This window comes from Notothenia rossii, assembly GCF_949606895.1.
Source record: "Notothenia rossii genome assembly, chromosome: 3".
NCBI classification, from domain to species: domain Eukaryota; kingdom Metazoa; phylum Chordata; class Actinopteri; order Perciformes; family Nototheniidae; genus Notothenia; species Notothenia rossii.
Genome location: NC_136901.1, coordinates 11,113,579 through 11,133,064, shown reverse-complemented (window position 1 = coordinate 11,133,064; position 19,486 = coordinate 11,113,579). Strand labels below are relative to the sequence as shown.

The following is a 19,486-nucleotide window of genomic DNA, read 5'->3' as shown; positions in this document are numbered from 1 at the left end:
ACAGCTTATTTAGCATTGATATTAGAAAACTGCCAGTGCATTTTAATGGGACATTCTTTTAGAAACCATATATGACATGTATTTGAACCATGTTATTAACCACTGTTACTTGGTGTTTTATTTTGAGGCGTTTTATCAGAGTACAATAATGTAAAGTCAATTAAAAATCAGGCAATTAAATAGCATCTACATGGTAAAAAAGTAATAACTTGACATGCCTCAAGTTCAACATCCACGGTCTGTCTAACTTGACTGCATACCATCAATTTGAATTACATTCAGAACAGGGAAATGCAAACTGTTTAACATGATGTTTTACAGTTTAAGGTGGCATGAAAGTTTCCCATTTTGCAGTCACTTTCTTTCTCTCACTTTCTTTCTCTCAGTCACTTTCTTTTTTCTCTCTTCCTCTACTTTTCCTTTACAGTGAGTGTGGCACTGCTCTTGGCCTTGCCCAAGGTAAACTTGACCACCCCACTCATGTCCACACTGGTGTTTTTCAAGGTGAGTTTGTGGACCGTCCCGTGGCTTTCCAGGCGGACAGAGGGGCCCGTCTGAAGAGTCTCTCCATTTAAATTCCACAGAGGAGCCTTGTTTATATCTACAGACACCTCACACTGGAAAGATGCGGCCTCAGGCTCGGTTACCTCATCATCCTCCAGCTCTTTCACCATTACAAGGGCTTGGGCTGCACAGAGGAGACAAGTGTTATCATGGTAAGAAATACTAATTCATAATTATTTTTTAACCTATAACAACTCATATTTCACAACTTACCTTCCACCATCAGTTTGGCTTTGGATGTGTGCTCCCCGACCTCGATGGTGTAGGTGCCCTCATCCTCCACAGACACCTCCTGGATCACCAGTTTGTGTGAGCAGTCGTCAGACAGGATCTCAATTCGATCAGAGGAAACCAGCTCCTCACTGCCCTTGTACCAGGTTGCGCTGGAGCGTGGCGTGGAAACGGTGCATTCAAGGATCACGCGGTGTTTCTCCAGGGCCGTTCGATCTCGCAGGGGTTTTACAATAGAAACAGGGAGTTCTGAAGTGAAAGGAAATGTTTTGACACTTTTTAATTGGACACTTATTAAGATGACAACATCCTAGAACAATTAGACTTTAAAGTAAAATATTAATCTCATATGAACGTACCTTCTACTTCGAGGTAAGCTGTAGATTCAACATCCTTGGCTACAAAGCGGACTTCCCCAGCATCCTCAGCTTTGACGTTACACATCAGAAGGAAGTGTTTGGACCCTGAAGGTGAAAAAAATACATAGATTATTTTTGCTTTCTGTTTTTTCACAGACCTTGCAATTTACCATTTGTCCACCAGAGGTCAGCCTACACCCTATAATCACTAGTCCAGTAACATTTCATTACATTACATTACATTGCATTTCCCTATTTTAGTTTTGATCCGTTATTTATACCATATTCTTGTTATCTCACTTGTCTAACTCTACCTACTACATTTAGATATTAAGCACAACACATTAGGTACTATTTAAGTTATTTCTCAATCTTATTGAAATGAGTCAGTCCTATCTATAATAAAACCATCCTTTGTTACCTTCAGTGCGGATCTTGATGCTGCTTGTGGGCCGGATCTTGTGGCCTTCTTTGAACCACTCCCCAGTGACCTCCTCCAGAGAAACCTCACACATGAAGACAGCATTCTGGTCCTCCTGAATGTAAAGGTCCTCCAGATTGTGCACTATCTCCAATTTATGCTCTGCGAGGTGAGTAAAGAGATATAAGAATCCACATAATCTTTCTCATCCTGTAGAGGGAGATATTTTATAAGCTAAAAACTACATTTGCAGTGTCAAGACACACAACCCTTAGAATAACCCTGAGAAGATAAATGTCAAGACCTTTGTTTTACATTGCCTTGTCGCTTTAAATAGTTTTTAATATTTCATGTCATGTGTTTTGTTGCAGCTCCTGTTACTAACCATTAACCTCCAGTGAACAGGAAGTGTTGATTTCCCCCGTGTCACATGTGTATGTTCCAGAGTCAGCCCGGGTGCACTGCATGATCTGACAGAACCGCTTCCGGCCCATGGAGTAGATCCGACAGTTCTTCCCCGCCTTCAGCTCCTTCCCGTCCTGATTCACAGAAGCAAAGAAACCCAGGTATTCCTCCTTCATCTAAAATGATCTCAGTACATCTGTTTTTAAATTGATATTTTCTACAGAATTGAAACATATCACTTTTTGTTTATTTCTTTTCATTGATATCAAGCAGGAATTATTATAGAAAATGTTTTTAGAAACAAATTTCTTTAAATGATTTTGTCTTAGATGAACACATATACATCAATAGCTCTGTGAGTCTCCATCACATCTTACATTTCTCTGCAATAAGCCAAACCATAGACTTGTTTTACCTTAAGCCATTTGACTTCGATGTTTTGTCTGGAGAATTCACACTCCAGAGTGACTGGCAACTCCTCCTCCACACTGACATCAGTTAGCAATTTCAGTAAAGACACCGGAGTCTCTGTTTATTTAACAAAATCAATCAATGAGCCAATGAAATAACACTTCGAAAACTTATAAATTGACCCCTCATATTTTTGGGTTATTTAAACATTTAGATAAAGTTGGTTTCAAGGGCAGAATTTACCTTTGATGGTGAGCCTAGCGCTGGTGCGCGCCCCTTCAGCTGTGAAGACAATAGTGCCCGTGTCCTCCAGGGAGAGGTTGGACAGGGTGAGGCTGTGGACCAGGCCATTGGTGCTTACCCTCCACTGGTTGTTCGCTTTCACCCTGATGCCATCCTTCTGCCAGATTCCCTCCACATCTGTGTGGGATAGCTCCACCTCAAAGGAAGCAGTCTCTCGTTCTAAGGTTTCTTGGTCAGTCAGGCCTTTACGGATGGTGATTTTACGTGCTGGATTGGAAGACATAAGGACAAGTTATTTAGCGAGAGGAGTGAAACATTATGTAGTGGAACCAGTTGAGTTTATAGCATCACAACTCCATGGTCCATTATCACAGTGTCATGCAGGACACCATTGAATGGCTGTTTTTCAAAAACCTTTTCTCACATACAGGTCGAGCCCTGCTATTCTTAGTATCTGTTTGCACTGTGACATACTGTGAAAAGCACCTCCTATATGTACTGTTATCTTGTTGCCTAGATCTCACCTGTTTCCTTTTCCAAACATTAGAAAGGATTCTGTCCGTTAGTTCTGAAACAACTAGAAGATTGATCTGTTTGTCATCCTCATCGTGCCCCGAATCACTTACGTTCTACATTGAGCTTGACCTGCGTCCGGTCATGCAGAGTCTCGCAGCGGTAGGTTCCCCTGTCTGACAGGTTCAGGTTTTGGATGCTGAGACTGCGTTTACAGCCGTTCTGGGCCAGCGTGTGTCGGGGACCAGGCTGGATGACCACTCCTTGCCTCATCCACTGAACCTCTCCCGTCTCCAGGCTGATCTCTGTCTCCAAGGTGGCGTCTCCAAACTCTTCCGCCATGACAGCCTCCATTTTCTTTACAAACATGACCTGAGCCTCTGAACATTATGAGGAGACACAGACATACAGGTTACATTGAAATGCTGCTTTGTGTTAATACTCTCTTTTCCTCTCATTAAATAGTTACCCTGAACTTTGAGGCTGGCTTTGCTCATTTGTCCCTCCGCCTCTGCTGTAATCTTAGAACAGTCCAAAATCTGGCACTTCTTGATGAACAAGGTGTGACACAGGCCGTTCTGGTTTGCCTGGAAACGATCACCCAGCGCGATTGGCTCATTGTCTAAGAGCCAGACCAGCTGGATATCCTCAGGGGACACCACACACTTGAACGTAGCATCTTCTCCTTCTAGCACAGTGGTGTTGTGGAGCTCTGTGAGGAACTCCACTACTCTTGGCACTGAAGGAACATACAAAAAGTGAATGACCATGCTCTCTTAAGAAAAGACAGACATTCTGATCACAGGACAAAACTTACTCTCAACTCTCAGCATTGCCACGCTCCGGTCATCTTTGGACTCACAGGCATACTCTCCGGCATCCTCTTTGATTAAACGGTGGATGGTCAGGCTTCTCTCAACTCCATCCGCCCGAATAGTGAACCTTCGGCCCGGAACCACCTCCTCTCCATTCCTCAGCCACTGGACATCTGCTTTTGGCTTGCACACCTCACAGCGAAGGGTCACCATACCGTCTGCATGGGCCACAGTGTCTCGTAGTGGCATCACAAACTTTATCCTCATTTCTTTAATACAGAAAAAAAGAAGTTATCATGTTGTTCCAGACCATACTTTAGTGCTCAACAATTTTATCGAATGACAACTCGAAATTAAAATGTTGACCTTTCACCAGCAGGCCGAAGCGGATCTGGTCTGTGTTGACGTCACAAGTGTACTCGCCGGCATCAGAGCGTCTCAAAGGATTGATTGTAAGGGTGCGCTTATGGCCCTCCACGAGAGCTTGGGTACGTTCACCTTCAACAGGCGTCCAGTCTTTCATCCAACGTACCATGGCGTTTTCCTTGGAAACGTAGCTTTCCAAAGTCACGCTCTCTGCTTCGTAACCTGTCACTACAATGTCATCCTCCTTGTTCACAAACGTAACTGGAGGTTCTTTAATAGAATAGGAAACAGAGTCATTTCTAAGAAAAACCATACAATCCTATTGATAATCTATATCTCTGGAGACATCACTGAGTGTTTACCTTGAATCTTGACAACGCTGATCATCTTATCGTCCCCAGCATCACACACGTATTTCCCAGAGTCTGAGGGTTGAACATTTGAGATGATAATTTTCCTCAGCGTGCCATAGCTCTCAATGTAGGTCCGGGAGTCACTGGCTAGCAACTTCTCATTACAGAACCACTGGACGGGGGCGTTGGCACGGGACACTTCACAGGCCAGGATCAGTTCATCGCCTGCCACCATCTCCTGGTTGTCAGAGTCATTTGAGTTGCCAGTTATTGTCACTGGAGGCTCTAAGGAGAAGAGAAGAAGACAGATGATAAGTGGAAGGAGTTATTTCTAAACCAAATCATAAACAAATTCACTTAACTAACTCTACCTTCTACTATAACATGGTAGCTGATATTGTCATCTCCGACATCCAGGAAGTACTCTCCCGAGTCTCCAAGTTCAGCGGCGAGGATGACCAATGAGCGGAAAGCCCCTTCTTCCTCTTGGCAGAACCTTTCATCGTCCTCAACGCGACAGTTGTCCTTGTACCATTTGCTGACAGCATTGGCTCTGGAGAGCTCACACTCCAGCACAATGTCATCAGAAATCAGAGATTTCAGATTTATCTTAATCTCTGACTTTCTTAGGATCTTCACTGGTGGCTCTGATAATGCAAAATTACATATTTAGAGTCAACATGACATTTTGGTGTGCTCTAAAGTTGCATTTTGGGACAGAAATCATCTCCAAAACATGGCCTCTTACCTAAAACTTTAACCTCAAAATCTATTTTATCCTCAGCAGCGTCACAGGTGTATTTCCCAGAATCCTCTGGGGTGGCAGAGTGGATCGTCAGACGATGGATGAGCCCTTCCTCAGTGATTGCAATGTTACTGCTCTCCTCTACTTCTCTGCCATTTAGCCACCACTTCACTTCGGCACCAGGCCGGGACACTACGATCTCCAGGACGATTGGTTTGCCAGCAAAACTCTCCAGTTTCTCCGGCGTGTTTTCTGGACGAGTAAGAGTTACTGGGGGCTCTAAATGAAAAGTCGGATTCAAATAATTTAATAGGAAAGAGTCATAACGTGATATTATTCCCTTCAAAATATTTAGACGTTTTGAAAAGTCACACTTATTTCTTCCATTCTTACCGTCAATAGTGACCAGGAAGGACACAGAGTCATCTTCAGTGTCACAAATGTACTCCCCTGCGTCATCCACAGATGTAAAGGGTATAACAAGCCGGCGATGGGCCCCATCCACCTCCAGGATCAGGTTAGGACTCTCCTCTACCTCCATGCTGTCTTTGTACCAGCGGACCGGGGCATCCGCCTGAGAGATCTCACAGCTGAGCTCCATCCTCTCGGATGCCGAATGTGTCAGTTCCACCTCTGGTTCACTTGGGGAAATGATTCTTACCAGGGGCTCTGAGGCATGAAGAGGATAGTTAAATGTAAATATTTGAAATACTTTAAAATGGCACAGTCTTGTATTAGATGTATAGTATATCAGAAAAAGGCACAAAGACAAATCTCTGTCTTACCCTTGACATTAAGTTGGAAAAAGACAGAGTCTCCATCTGTTTCACAAACATACTCTCCGCCATCGCCCACTGAGCCGTTGAGGATGGTCAGCCTCCTGTAAGGACCTTCAGATATCAGCTTTACATTGTCACTTTCATCCATCTCCTGGCCATCCTTATACCAGCGCACCCTCCCAGTGGAGCGAGACAACTCGCACTGCAGGTTGACCTCCTCTGAGATGTAGCTCTCCATCACAATATCATCCTTAGGTTCCACAATCATCACTGGAGGCTCTGTTTGAAGTTTGAGGAAACCAAGGGAGGTCAGATTTATAATGCAGCTTATGTTAATATCCATAAAGAGAGATGATTTGGATTGTATTGCATATAGATATTTTTTGAAACACTCTTCGGAACAACGAGATGAGATGTCCCTGTACCTCTAACATTGACGGTAAAGTCCATGCTATTGTTTCCTGTCTGGCAGGTGTAGCTGCCAGCGTCTGAAGTTTCTGCAGAGCGGATGATCAGCCTCCTCATGGTTCCCTCTGCCTGCAGAGTGATGTTTTCAGTGGGCTGGATCTCACAGCCATCCTTATACCTGGGACACACAATATCACACACAGACTTCTGTAAAACACATGTTGACCAAATAATACTTTATTATAAAATACAAAACTGTATATCAAGTCCAGTGATCAGTGTTACTATATGGGAACAACAACACACAACATAAGTGATTCCTCATTTTCCTACCACACGACTTCGGCATCATCTTGGGAGACATTGCATAGCAGCACTACGGGGTCCAGCTCCATGCTGCTCTTATGAAGATCCTCTTTTGGGATCGGACTGAACTCCACAGAAGGACCTGAGCAAACACGGGGAGAAAAGCATATGGATTTTTGTTTATTTACATGATGCAGATAAGTAACTTATAAAAATATAAAATAGGAACTGAAATGTATCAACTATTCAAAAAACGTTTTACCTGCAACGTCCACATTGAATGTAATGACATCTCCAGAAGTTTCACATGTATAAACTCCAGAGCGGGACGCATCAGCTGATTGAATCACAATCCTCCTCATGTTCCCATCTGATTGGATGTTAAGGCCGTCTGTCACTTGGAGCTCCTGGCCATCTTTAAACCAGCAGACTTTTGCGAAAGGGTGGGAGACTTCACAGTAGAGTACAATGGCGTCACCAGTTTCCACCCTCTTATTGCTGTCCATGTTTGACTGTGGACTGAATTTGATCACAGCAGCTATAACGAAAAAAAGAAAAAATTGAAGAAACTCCAAGAAATACATAAATCCCAGACGTTTAAAGAAGTTTTTAATTTCACAGAAATACCAGATGTTACACCTACGTATAACTTTGAGCACAGCTGAATCCCGGACTCCATTGGCTATGAACGTGACCTCTGCCGAGTCTTCTGCGGTACGAGTTTCACAGATTACCAATGAGTGCCGTGTTTGGGACTGTTGTAATGAAAACCGTCCGCCATGCTGCAGTTGAGCGCTGTTCAAAAACCAAGTTCCAACCATTGGTGCAGACAGTTCGATGGAGAACTTAGCTTCTTCTCCTTCCAGAACCTCACAACCTTTGAGCCTGCTGCAGATCTTTGGCCCAGGGACTGAGGAAAAAAACGTAATGACAAGCAAACAAATGACTCAGTTTTGTTGTGTCATCATCACTTTTCACGTAGCTATTGGTTTCCATCATTTGCAATAAAACGTTACCTTTTGGAAAACTTCAACTTACATTTCTGAATTCAATCAAGTTTACAATTAAATACAAAGAATAATGTAAAACTGTATTTTACAGTAGATTCCTCACCTATATGGACAACTTTGGGAAACTCCACATGGCCGCTTCGCCCGTACTTGTTGATGCAACAGAGCCGGAACCGGTAGTCGCCCTCGCACGGAACGCTGTCGCCGGTGATATCCGCTGAAGTGGCGCTCTCTGAGGTGAAACACTTATGCCACTCTTGGGAGCCCACTGTCTGTCTCTCCACGACAAAAATGGATCGGGTGGAGGTCCGGCTGTTGGGAGCAGTAACCCAGGTGAGAAGAGCGCCGTTGAGTCCATCCACATTCATTTTGGCTTCCACGGGGCAGATAGGAGGAAGATGTCTTGTTGCTAAAAGAGAGAAAATAATATAATGAGACTGTTTTAAGACGCAAATCTTAAAATATTTCAATTCATTTCCCAAATGTACCTTTGACTTTGAGACGCGATGAAGTCTTGGATCTCCCTGAGACAAAAGTAACTACCCCTGTATCTTGATAGGCCACGTTGACAAAGACCAGAATGTGCGTTCTGCCAAATGACTTCAGGATGGTCTGCTGAGTCTCGTGAAGCATCAAGCCGTCTTTGAACCAGAGGATCTCCATATCATCGTGCTCCACCTCCACGCAGAACACAGCGTTCTCCCCCTCCAGGACCTCCAGCTTCCGGGGAAGTTTACGAACAATGGAACCTGTAAAGTAGATACATTAAACTCCTGGCTGCTTGAAAATGTTCTAACTCATCCTGTCTTATTTCCCTTTATTATGAACCTTTGATCCACAAATGTTGAATACTGCATACCCTCATTCAATAAAACAAACCTTTAACTGATAGCTCTGCGATGCTCTTCCCTCCATCCGGCATCTCACAGAGGTAAACTCCATCGTCGTCCATCCCAACATCCTGGATGGTCAGTCTTCGTGTGGTTCCTTTCTGCTCCATCCCGTATTTATTGCTGGGCATCAGCCGCTGGTCCTCCAGGTACCAGGCAGAGGGGAGCGACTCATCAGGTACCTCACACTCCAGCACGGCAACATCCCTCTCCTGTACCTCCACGTCTCTTAATGGACGCCTGAACCGCACAACCGGACCTAAGGACCAAAGGGAATGGCTGAGTTAAGATGTTTTAAGGAACAAAAATGAGTGGATGAGTTCTAGATTTTGGATGATTTTAGTAATAGTAACAACATTACATATTTTCAGTAACATGTAATAAGGTGCATGGGGATTATGAGAACAAAAGCTGTTTCTGAGAACCATTTTTCCCATTGTAGTAAAACCTCTTTCCAACCACTTGACTGTCGAATGCCTTTGCTGAACACGTTTCTAAGCCGCGTTCAGTTGCTGTAATGGCACTCTACATTATCTACACATTAAAGACTGGCATGTTGATCCGACGACTTAACTGACACTTGTGATCGAGGCAGCTGGCACGACGCAGGGTTGTGCGTATGAAAAGGCATGTGACCCCGAGAATTATCTGCCCATTATCAAGGGATGAGAACAAAATAATTAGCCACTTTAAAAGTGATTCCATGCATTTCAACAATGCTCACAAAGCAATTAGCCCTCACAAGTGCTGCTTGTGGTTGATGCATTAGCAGCTTTTGGGCCATTAGCTGTTAGTAAAATATTGACTAACAATGGCATAGAATCTCTGGAAAATGTGTGTTGGTATATATATGCTCTCTGCTGTTACTTGGCAAGAATGAAGATTATCTAACAGTCTTTTGGCATTTTGAACAGCTATATACTATTTTATATTTGATCTACCGGTTAGAATTGCAGGAAAAGCATCTCCTACCTTTGACTGACAGGTGAACAGCGCTGAGGGTGTTTCCAAGCGCGTTTGAAGCTGCACACACATACAGTCCTGTATCTTGCACTTTGCAGTACAGAACCTTCAGCGTGTAGTAACCCTCTCTGTCCTCAAATATCAGATGGCGCCTCCCGGGTAGTAGTGGAATCCCATCTTTCTTCCAAATGATCTCCGGCTTTGGCTTCCCTGTCACAAAGCAGCGGAACTTGGCGTGTTTACCCTCTGCCACGGCAAACTTCTTGGCTTTAGACGCCCTGACAGGTGGCTCCTCTATGACCCTCGACAGACTGAGCCTCCCGCTTCTTTGCTTCGGCGACCGCTGGCTGTTAGTTTGACCGTTCGAGGACATTTTACTCTCCTCTCGCTCCGGTACGGGCTCAACAAGAAGGACGGCACCGACCAAGGCCTCGCCATTGCGGTTGACGGCCCTGCAGGTGTAGACTCCTTTGTCCGGCATGCGCGTCCTGTAGATCTTGAGCTGGAACCAGTTGCCATCTTGATTGCTTATATTATAGTGTGCACTCTCAAATATATCATTCAGCTTCTTCCCGTCTTTCTCCCACGTCACCTCAGGCAGAGGCGTGCCCCAGATTTTGCAGGAGAAGGCAGCATCTTCTCCGCGGTCCACGCGCAAAGAGAGGGGCTTGATGAGGAATCGCGGTTTATCGTCAGACGTTAAATCAACCTCCTCTTGTTGTTTCCTGTGTTCACCATTATTCACCGTGCTGTATCCATTCTGATGTCCTTCAAATCCTCCATTTTCCTTCATTGGTGGCTGCATACCATTGACCTGCTGGGCCTCTCCCTCCACTTTTAGAGAGGCTGCTGCACATGTTTCACCTACGCTATTTATGGCCTTGCAAATATACTGGCCAGCATCCTGCAGAGTTACTCCAGTAATGGTTAGTGAGTAAGCTTTCCCCTCCTCAGAAAGCTTGTAGCGTCCCTCGGACAAGATTTGGATGTTTTTACGCTCCCAGATCACATCAGGACGAGGGTCACCACCAATTTGGCACCTCAGGGTTGCGTCTGTGCCACACTGTGCCAGCACAGGGCGTGGGTAGCCCAGAACTCGAGGAGCACCTCCGAAAATATCCATGATAAGGTCACCCTACTTCTGGTTTGAATGAAGACGTTTCTTTTGCTGTGGGATCACCTCAATAAGAGCCTCTTATCTTTTGTGGAGGAGCTGTAAAATAGAGAAGATGTTTATTAAATCAATCTTGATTGGCAATTTAAATGACTACATTTTGAACCTGAACCTAACCTTAACCAGATGATTGCATATCAATTGTGAGATATCTTTGAGAAAAATCTTGAGGGTGTTGATAAAGGACTATTTTATTAACTTAAATCCGATTAAGATAGAGCAAGAGAGTGTTTTAAAGAGTTTCACGCATTTGAAATACTTAATGAAGTTAGCAAGGCTTACTTGGGGTTTAGTCAGTTTAGTTTTGCTTGTTGGTTTAATAAAGGCGTTTTTGGCAAACATAAACCACTCACATCTCTCAGCTGGTGCTGTAACTCATTGAAGTGTGTATTTATAAAGTAGTCTGTCCAAAAAAGCAGCAGTGGCCATGTGTCACATAGCCTACAAACTGTGCAGTGTGCAGCCACTAACTAAGACAAAACTGACCCATTAGTGTAGTAGGAATCAAGCATGACAGTATCCTTTCTGATTTTTGCTTTGTCGTCATTTAGCTTCATTCCCTTGTTAAAGCTACACTATTCCTGTATCACCTCTATTGCATTCTAACAGCCTATGGTTTTATCGTGTAGCAGTCCATAACATCAGTCTCTCTTGTGAGTCCCATCTGTGTCCCTTATGTTGTCATCGTCTATATTTTGGCTGCTGTAAAGTATGACTCAACACACAACTGATGCACATCATCATGTGCTAATTTCTTGGCTAAAAAGAGAGCTCTTAGTAGTACTACAGATATTCTGACAAGTCTGAATGATCAATACAGATATGAAACAGGCCTAAATACTCATTGAGCATTGTGTTGGAAGTGATTATACTTAACTAGTCCTCATGTCAAGAAGCAGTGTGTATAGAGACATATACAGTGACAGTACAGCTTGTAAAAGTTACTAGAAAACTCACAGGATAAACGTACCTCTATAAGGGTTGCCGTCCTTAAAGCATTCTGTCTCTGATGTGAGGTCTATCTGAAAATGTTGTTCTCGAGACGTTCACGCTGGCCTCCGTTCATTCATGTGTCCTTTTTTGAAATGATTCTTAGTTGGTAGAAATGGTAGCTTTCCTTCTGTTGCTCTGACGTGAAGCTCTGCGAGTCTCCTCAGCTCTTGTTCCTTGTGTCTCTGGTTGGTTGTTTGTGGATCAGGCTCACATTTAGCACACCTCCTGGTCACTGAGAGTCATAGCAAGCGAGGAAAAATAACTTCCATTCACACTTGATGTCTAGGAGTCAGATAGTGACCGCAGTCTTTCAGCCGAGTGCTCGGTTGGTGCGTCAGCTCTGATACTGTCATTGACCAACCGCTAAAGAGTGAGAGAGAGAGTTGGAATTGGGGGTGGGCATTAAATGCCTTCGCAGCTGCTGCCACTCCAGACCAACACCTAAAAATACCGGCAGCTTCGATGACAGTGGGCCGGATAAAGTCAGGCTGTCCACTTACAGTGCGGGCTCACTAAAGATAGAGGGGAGGCCGAGCTCTGCCATGGATCACTCAGCTCAACAGATATCCCCTGATAAGCCTAGGAGGAGAAGGACACCCCAACTGCTGGAGCTCCTTCAGTCATGACTCATGCGGACCTAAAAGTGTGTAAGAAGCAGAAAAGTTTGATAGAAAGTAGGGATCTAAAGAATTAACATACAACTGAAAAAAGGAATAAAAGCTTGCACCTGTAGGGATAGAAAAAAGTGAAAATGTTGTCAGTAAATAATGATACAGGGTTAATAGGGCAGATTCATTACCAATCCAAGTATAATCAAGATCAGACGGGCAGTTATTAATTAAGATGTCCCTAAATATGGTGCGTAGTCAGACCATTCTATATTGCAGCTTTAACAATATTCTACTTTAATGAGACCTGTTCAGATTTGGTCAATTGCTGTGAAACCTTAAGATATCTGGATGCCTGTAGTGCATTCAAGTTAATTGGACAAGGCTAGGAATTAGATGATATGACACATGACGAATATCAGTCACCTCTCTAAATTGTGCCAAACAATATATGAGACTTCGGTGGATAAGATAGATGGATAGGGATAGGAAGCCCAAAAATAAAGAAATAGACGTGATGTTGGATTTGTCTTTCCTCCCGCAAGTACCTGTTCTTTCCTCGTTAACAAAAGGCTTCACCATGACAGTTTAGTATCCGGTGCAGACACTTGTAGCCTGCATTGTCAGACGATAACTCTCTAGGCTTGCTCTCAAGTGGAGTGTTTTGGATGGCTAAAGCCGCTGATACACACTTTAAACTTGTCGTCATGGATATGTGACTTTCAGTGACGGCCACATACCTTTGTGGCAGTTGCTGGCTTTAACGTTCTTGGCATACCTTCTCACACACAGATGTTTGAGTAGTTTTTGGCACCGCTGATAAGTATGTCTCACTAAGGCATCTCTCTTTTCGTAATTTTAAGGACATGGCTACTTGAACAGCAGCTGGGTGATAAAGGAAGTTAAAGAAAGCGATGTTTCACTTCACTTCAATAGATACATTCATTTCTAAAAGCATTTCAATAGACCACAGAGGCCAACGGGCATATGATTTTCAGAAGGTGAAATTCTTGCCCTGGTCAGTAAACAATTAGCTAAATAATTGGAGAGTCATTTGGATGACTCACACCACACAAGTGACTCTATTTAGGTCTGTCACTACCTCTGACATTCTCCTCCACACAGTCATCCCTGCAGCTGTTGAATACAATGTTCTCCTGGAATCAAAAGCACCGGATAGCTCTTCGTCCTGAGATTGGGTTTCAATATCAAAAGCTTAAGAGGATTGAGACCTCTTAACAGTATGTCAATCAACCCAGTTCGTAGAAGACGATTCTTTCATGCCAATCATCATGTTTCGTCAGAAGGTATGTAGAATTCCCACACTGATACTGACACAGGTGTAACTGTCTTGCACAAAATAGTCCACTAGATGGAGCTAGAGATGTATTTTAAGAGGAAAATCATTTGAACTGAGATGAGATTAGATCAAGCAACACTCCGCAGAATTGAAAGGAAATGGATTAAGGAAGTTTACTCCTTGAGAGACACAACTCTGACCTCCCCTAATGTATGATGGCAAGTCAAATATCATCATCAGTACAGCATCAAATTGAATTCCATGATATATAAGTGCTCACATTGAATGATAAACTGTGTGGCCAATTCCAGACAAAGTCATAAACGGAATTTAGTTGGAAATCTGAAATATAGACGACAAAAGTCAGATGGTATTCTTTCAAAAATGTTGTCTCAGTGTAAAACTGAAAACCTTAACTCCATGCTAGTGGGGAGAAGAGGACAATGTGCAGGAAAGTGTGGCTTTTTAATTGGAAGTCTGTGAAAGCATTTGGTACGAGGATAAAGATGTGCAGGACCCTAGAGAGTAGAAGAAGCGTGTTGAAGCGCACGTACACACTTTAGAGCAGACCCCCCTCCCTCTGTTAAACGTGAATGAATGTATACTGGGAAGAGACACACTGAGGTGGTACATGATGGAGATGTGCAGAGTGGGAAAAGAGACATCAAACATTTGTGTCAGGTTGACCTCTGACATTATAAGCTCCTCCTTCCTCTCCCTGCAACCTGCGAGCATGCTGGGAGAAACAACAAGGGATTCTGGGAAAGACAGGAGGAGGGCTTTTCTTAAATATAAACAACATCTGTGTGTATGTGTGCGAGCCATCCATGTATTAGAGCTCAAATTATTATTATTAGATTTTGTTTTTCTCCTGAGAATAATTTTAGCTCAGATTCACATTTGACCCATATCGGGTTATGATGCAGGCTGTATACATTTTTTTAAATTATTGATTGGAAATACAGTTTCCTTATTCAGCCATTCTTTGGGAAACTAACATGTTCTATACCATGGGATATTATAGCAGTTGCAACAACAAAAAACAATCTGTCAATGAAAGTTTAACACATTAAACTGAAGACTAAACAATCCCGCCTTTTTAACTATTACCAACACTTTTTTTATTGAGTCAGGCACAATGAGTTACATTTATACAGTCTATATTTTTCCTCCCCCCCCCCTCCCTCCCTGTCCTAGCAGGTAAAGTAAATAAATAAATACATGTATAGGTAAAAATAAAGTAATGTAAAAGAAAATTCAAAAAAAATTAATAGATAATAAAATAAAGAATAATAACAATAATACATGTACCCTTATACTCACACATGTGTACCCACATATACACATACACATATATATATATATATGTACATACCTACCCCCATACCCACACATACACATATATACACATACATACATACATACATACATACATACATACATACATACATACATACATACATACATACATACATACATACATACATACATATATATATACGTACATACCTACGCCCACATAGTCAAACACACACATACACACATGTCTATAAAAAACAAAAAAACATACATTCATAGTCCCCCCTTTCTTTCTAACTTAGTGTCTTAAGTCCAGCTATATAGGCTATCACAGAGCCCTAGACAGATTCAAACATTTCTGAAGAGCCCCTCAGGTTATATTTAATCTTCTCCAAGTTCAGGTATAACATAAGATCTTTAAGCCGTAGAGATGCTTTAGGTGCTATTGAGGATTTCCATTCAAGGAGTATTCTTCTACGTATTACCAATACTTTCATACATTTTAAGTTTAATCCAGAAATTGATAACAGGAGTTGAAAACACCTCAAGGTCAATCTCAAAGTTTCTGAGGTGAAGAAAGTTTATTTTTTCCCCTAAATCCTACATAATACACACATCTAGGAATGGCCTTGGTGCAGTGCCACAAACACACACATCGTTTTTTCTATGAATATTTCATTCACATAAATGTGTAATAATGCTAAGTCAGCCTTTATCCTCTGACCTCATGGAGATCAAACGTGTGACCTTCAGTCTCTGTCATTCCGACCTCTAGCCAGCCCTTCTCGTATTCCCATCTCAAACTACCTGCATGGTTCCAAATGTCACGTTCCCATGGTGCGGACTGCAATGCTTTTAAAATAATAAATCCTATAATCTTTTCAATATTACAGTTTTGTACTTACGTCTTCTTGTATCAGTATAAGAGCTATAAATTCAAAAGCAGATTTATTCTTGCGCACATTTAATCAAAAGTCACTCTTGAGATTTAAGATCTTTTAGCCCCACTGAAGCTTTCCACGGTTTGTATTTTGTGTAAACTCAGACCTGTATTTTGTGTTCTGCTGCGTACAGCTGATACACTCCGCTCTGAGGATTTGGCCTTTAAGTCAGCTCCTTATTGTACTTTAATAATGACAGTCAGATGTTGTATTGCAGATAGCATTACTTTCATGATCAGAAGCAGATGTAGAGCAACCTGAAAGAAAAGGTCTCTCTGATGAGACAACGGACACTCATAGCTGATAGAGGGCAGAGGAGCACTGCACTGCAACTTCTCTTATCACTGTTTGGAGCCATTAAGGTTTCAAAATGTATATTTCTTATCTGCAATTTATGTGTGTGGTAGAAAATAATAATAATAATAATAATAATAATAATAATAAATTGAATTTATATAGCGCTTTTCATAGTCTCAAAGTCGCTTAAAATCTACTGGTCTTTAACTTTGAAGTGAATTGACCCAAAGAGTCTGGACTGGCTAAAATAGCATATTCCTAAGAACTAAGAGCTACTCAACCCCCTTCCGCACAATATGATTGGTTGATGCCTTTATTCTTATTTGATGGCAAAAGCTCAGAAAAATCAACTTTGTTCTGGAAAACTGCTTTTTTGTCGTGTAATATTCACATTCTGTATGAAATTACTTATGACAAAAAAAAGGTTTGACAAATGTACTGTCGTTATCCACAACAAAACGCCCAAAGTGTGTGAAGGCCTTGATACACTAAGTACTAATACCATAATACCATAACGTCATACAGTAGGCTTCAATATATGCACTTTGTTTACTCCCTGTTTGTAAATCAATTACATTACTGTCCTTAATCGATTCAATCACTTAAATGTAGAACACTGTTGGAAAAGGCTGCGGTCCACTGAGGACAATCCTTACGTCACTGGAGGTCAGTGTCCCTGAACGCAGCAGAGATGAGCGATAGTGATGTTAAAGCGGGCTTTAGCGGCAGATGTAAATCACATACGATCATCAAAACGCACACTCAGAAGGACGTGAGGACAGATGTGAGGAGAGGAGTAGATGCCGTCACATCACTGGGTCGTCACTGGCAACCATCTGCCGTACTTACTGGCCTTTCACGCTCTTACTTCCTCTCTCCTCGCTTTGTTGCATATTTTCCCTTTAAGAGGGTGGCAAACACGTTTCTTTGTAGATTTTCAAACAAGAGTTGCAGTATTTCAATCAGGAGAGACGTGATGTATGGAATACATGTTTATTATCGGGTCACATTATATAAATGAAACATAATGATGACAGTTTATAACAAGTGAATGAAATGGTGTTTGGCGATTAGGCCCAGGTTTTGTAGGATGTCATTCGGGAAGGGAAGAACCGTTTCCGATGAACCCCCCCGGGTCTAGACACTGGTGGTGGTGGTGATAAGTGGTTAGGTCCGGTTGGAAGGGAGAAGGTTGAGCTTGGCCCTGAGTTGGAAGCAGGAGGCGAAGGGGTGGAGGAGGGTTGCGCGTTGACACCTGGAAGACAGCTGATGGAAAAGGGGAGAGCATATATAGAGGGATTAACAGGTGCGATGATTAGGCTTGTGAATGGAGGGAAGTGATAGGTTAGCTGAGGAGTGGCGCTCCCTATCATTTAGTGAAGGGAGCGAGTATTGCCATGACGCGCAATACGAGTGATAGGTCTTCCTGCCTGAACTTGCGCTGAGCTTCATTTAAACGTAGTATTCTTAATATGTCAGTGTGCCACTCGGCAGCATGGGTGTTACTACACCCCCACCTCATGTCAATCATGTGCTCACAAACACCCTCACAGCTGCTCATTGTGAAGCCCATGCGGTTAGTTGGCCTTAATTAACTGACGGCTCTAATTAGTGGCAGGTTATCTGACGTGTGTTTGTGTGTGTGAGAATAATTGAGGCAGAGAGAAATGTAAATTCTGCAATGTGTGTGTGTTCTAATGATTGTGAATGTTAGCAGTGTGCTATTTCACGATTCGTAAGACCTTTGGAAATGTAACCTTGTCCCAAAAAATGAAACTACTTCCTATTTACTTTTTTTTCTCTTAACTGGTCGAGGGCTGTGGTGTTAAATTAGTCATACAACTAAATACGGAGCACTTTTTGGTTTAAGAATACAAATTCAAATCACAGAAGTTAAAGATAATTACTGATTTATTGTATTAAAAGTACCATTTTAAGATTTGTATACAACAAAATGATGGTGAACAAGTTTCACTTTGTAGACGAAACGTGTCATGTTTGGTTGGATAAGGACGCTTAATAGAGTATTGATATAGAGGCAGTGAGACAGGTATAGACCAGGGTTATTTGAGGATCTGTTGTTATCATGGCAACCAATTTGTGTATGGGTGTGCGTGCACCGCTAGCTAAAGTCTCCTCCACATGAGCCCTACGCAGTTACTTTCCTTTCTAATGAGTGAGAGAACGACTTCACTCAGATTCACTTGTTGCTGCTTTTCCTCTCTCCTGGTTCCTGTCACACGCTTCTTACAGTAGCCATGTTGTAGTTTATAATAATGTATCCTTATATATTCAAGGCATTGAACTCTCAGCTTACTCATACGTTTAAATATTGTGCCCTTATAAAGGAAAATCCAGTCAGTCATTTTGAATCATTAACAATGCTGCATTATTCATTGTATATTCTTGCTGATGGTTGGAAGTGGGTGGAATTTCTTTCTTCACATTCGCCTTCCTCGCCGTTTAATTAACGACGTAGTTGGCCCAGTATTGCTTCTGCAGCTTTGATGAGGGAAGATAATGATAGCGTGAAACTCTGGCTTCACACACACACACACACACACACACACACACACACACACACACACACACACACACACACACACACACACACACACACACACACACACACACACACACACACACGTGTCTGACAATCCATGGCATTGTCATCATTATCACCATCACTCGAGGGAAAACACACAGAGAGAGGAGGTATCATCTGTGAGAGAAACAGATGCCAGATTGGAACTGATGATAATTCTCTTCCCTCAAAAGAGTACTTCACACACATGCTATCTCCATGGTTACCTTTTACACCTGTCACATGCAGACACAGACACCCATTCTCTAAATAGCTGGGGAGAAAAGTAGCTGATGTTTTCCTCCTGCAGCAGCAGCAACTTTTTTATCTGACTTTATTTATTTGATCAGATCAAATATAGAAGGACATTGTTTATTCTTAGATTTGAAATGATGAATGGTCGGCAACAAAGGGGATGTGGCTCTAGGGAGTAATGAGTGAATGAAGACAAATGAGAGAATGAGTGAAAGTACTCTTCCTGATTGACTTTTCACTAAGCTTCTTCTTC

At 42.4% G+C, this 19,486-nt stretch overlaps 2 protein-coding genes across 2 annotated transcripts in view; one reads left to right on the top strand and one right to left on the bottom strand.

The window, feature by feature from the left end:
• Window positions 1-19: 19 nt before the first annotated feature.
• Window positions 20-6,909, bottom strand: obsl1a (obscurin like cytoskeletal adaptor 1a). Its single transcript, XM_079673024.1, has 17 exons — window positions 6,631-6,909; window positions 6,212-6,484; window positions 5,820-6,095; window positions 5,430-5,705; window positions 5,053-5,328; window positions 4,691-4,966; window positions 4,329-4,598; window positions 3,965-4,231; window positions 3,617-3,886; window positions 3,261-3,527; window positions 2,635-2,901; window positions 2,396-2,508; window positions 1,961-2,114; window positions 1,576-1,737; window positions 1,155-1,259; window positions 778-1,044; window positions 20-688 (listed from the first exon to the last, which is right to left on the bottom strand). Exons 1-17 carry the CDS (start codon window positions 6,728-6,730, stop codon window positions 411-413), a joined length of 3,897 nt encoding a protein of 1,298 aa, XP_079529150.1. The 5' UTR covers window positions 6,731-6,909; the 3' UTR covers window positions 20-410.
• Window positions 6,910-8,656: 1,747 nt separating this feature from the next.
• The window catches only part of LOC307034272 (sodium/potassium-transporting ATPase subunit alpha-1), a 45,984-nt gene continuing 35,154 nt past the window's right edge, over window positions 8,657-19,486 (top strand). Inside the window, exons 1-2 of the mRNA XM_079673025.1 lie at window positions 8,657-8,685; window positions 8,859-8,997. Of these exons, the coding sequence (XP_079529151.1) occupies window positions 8,672-8,685; window positions 8,859-8,997 (153 nt within the window). The 5' untranslated portion in view covers window positions 8,657-8,671. The remainder of the gene's footprint in view (window positions 8,686-8,858; window positions 8,998-19,486) is intronic.

Bases quoted from the DNA above. Each gene is read 5' to 3' on its own strand.
- obsl1a (XM_079673024.1), bottom strand. From the start codon at position 6,730: ATGAGGAGGCTGATCATCCGCTCTGCAGAAACTTCAGACGCTGGCAGC. The intron at 2,509-2,634 runs GTAAATTCTGCC...TTAAATAAACAG, and splicing joins CGCTAGGCTCACCATCAAAG to AGACTCCGGTGTCTTTACTG. The intron at 2,115-2,395 runs GTAAAACAAGTC...TCTGTGAATCAG, and splicing joins TCGAAGTCAAATGGCTTAAG to GACGGGAAGGAGCTGAAGGC.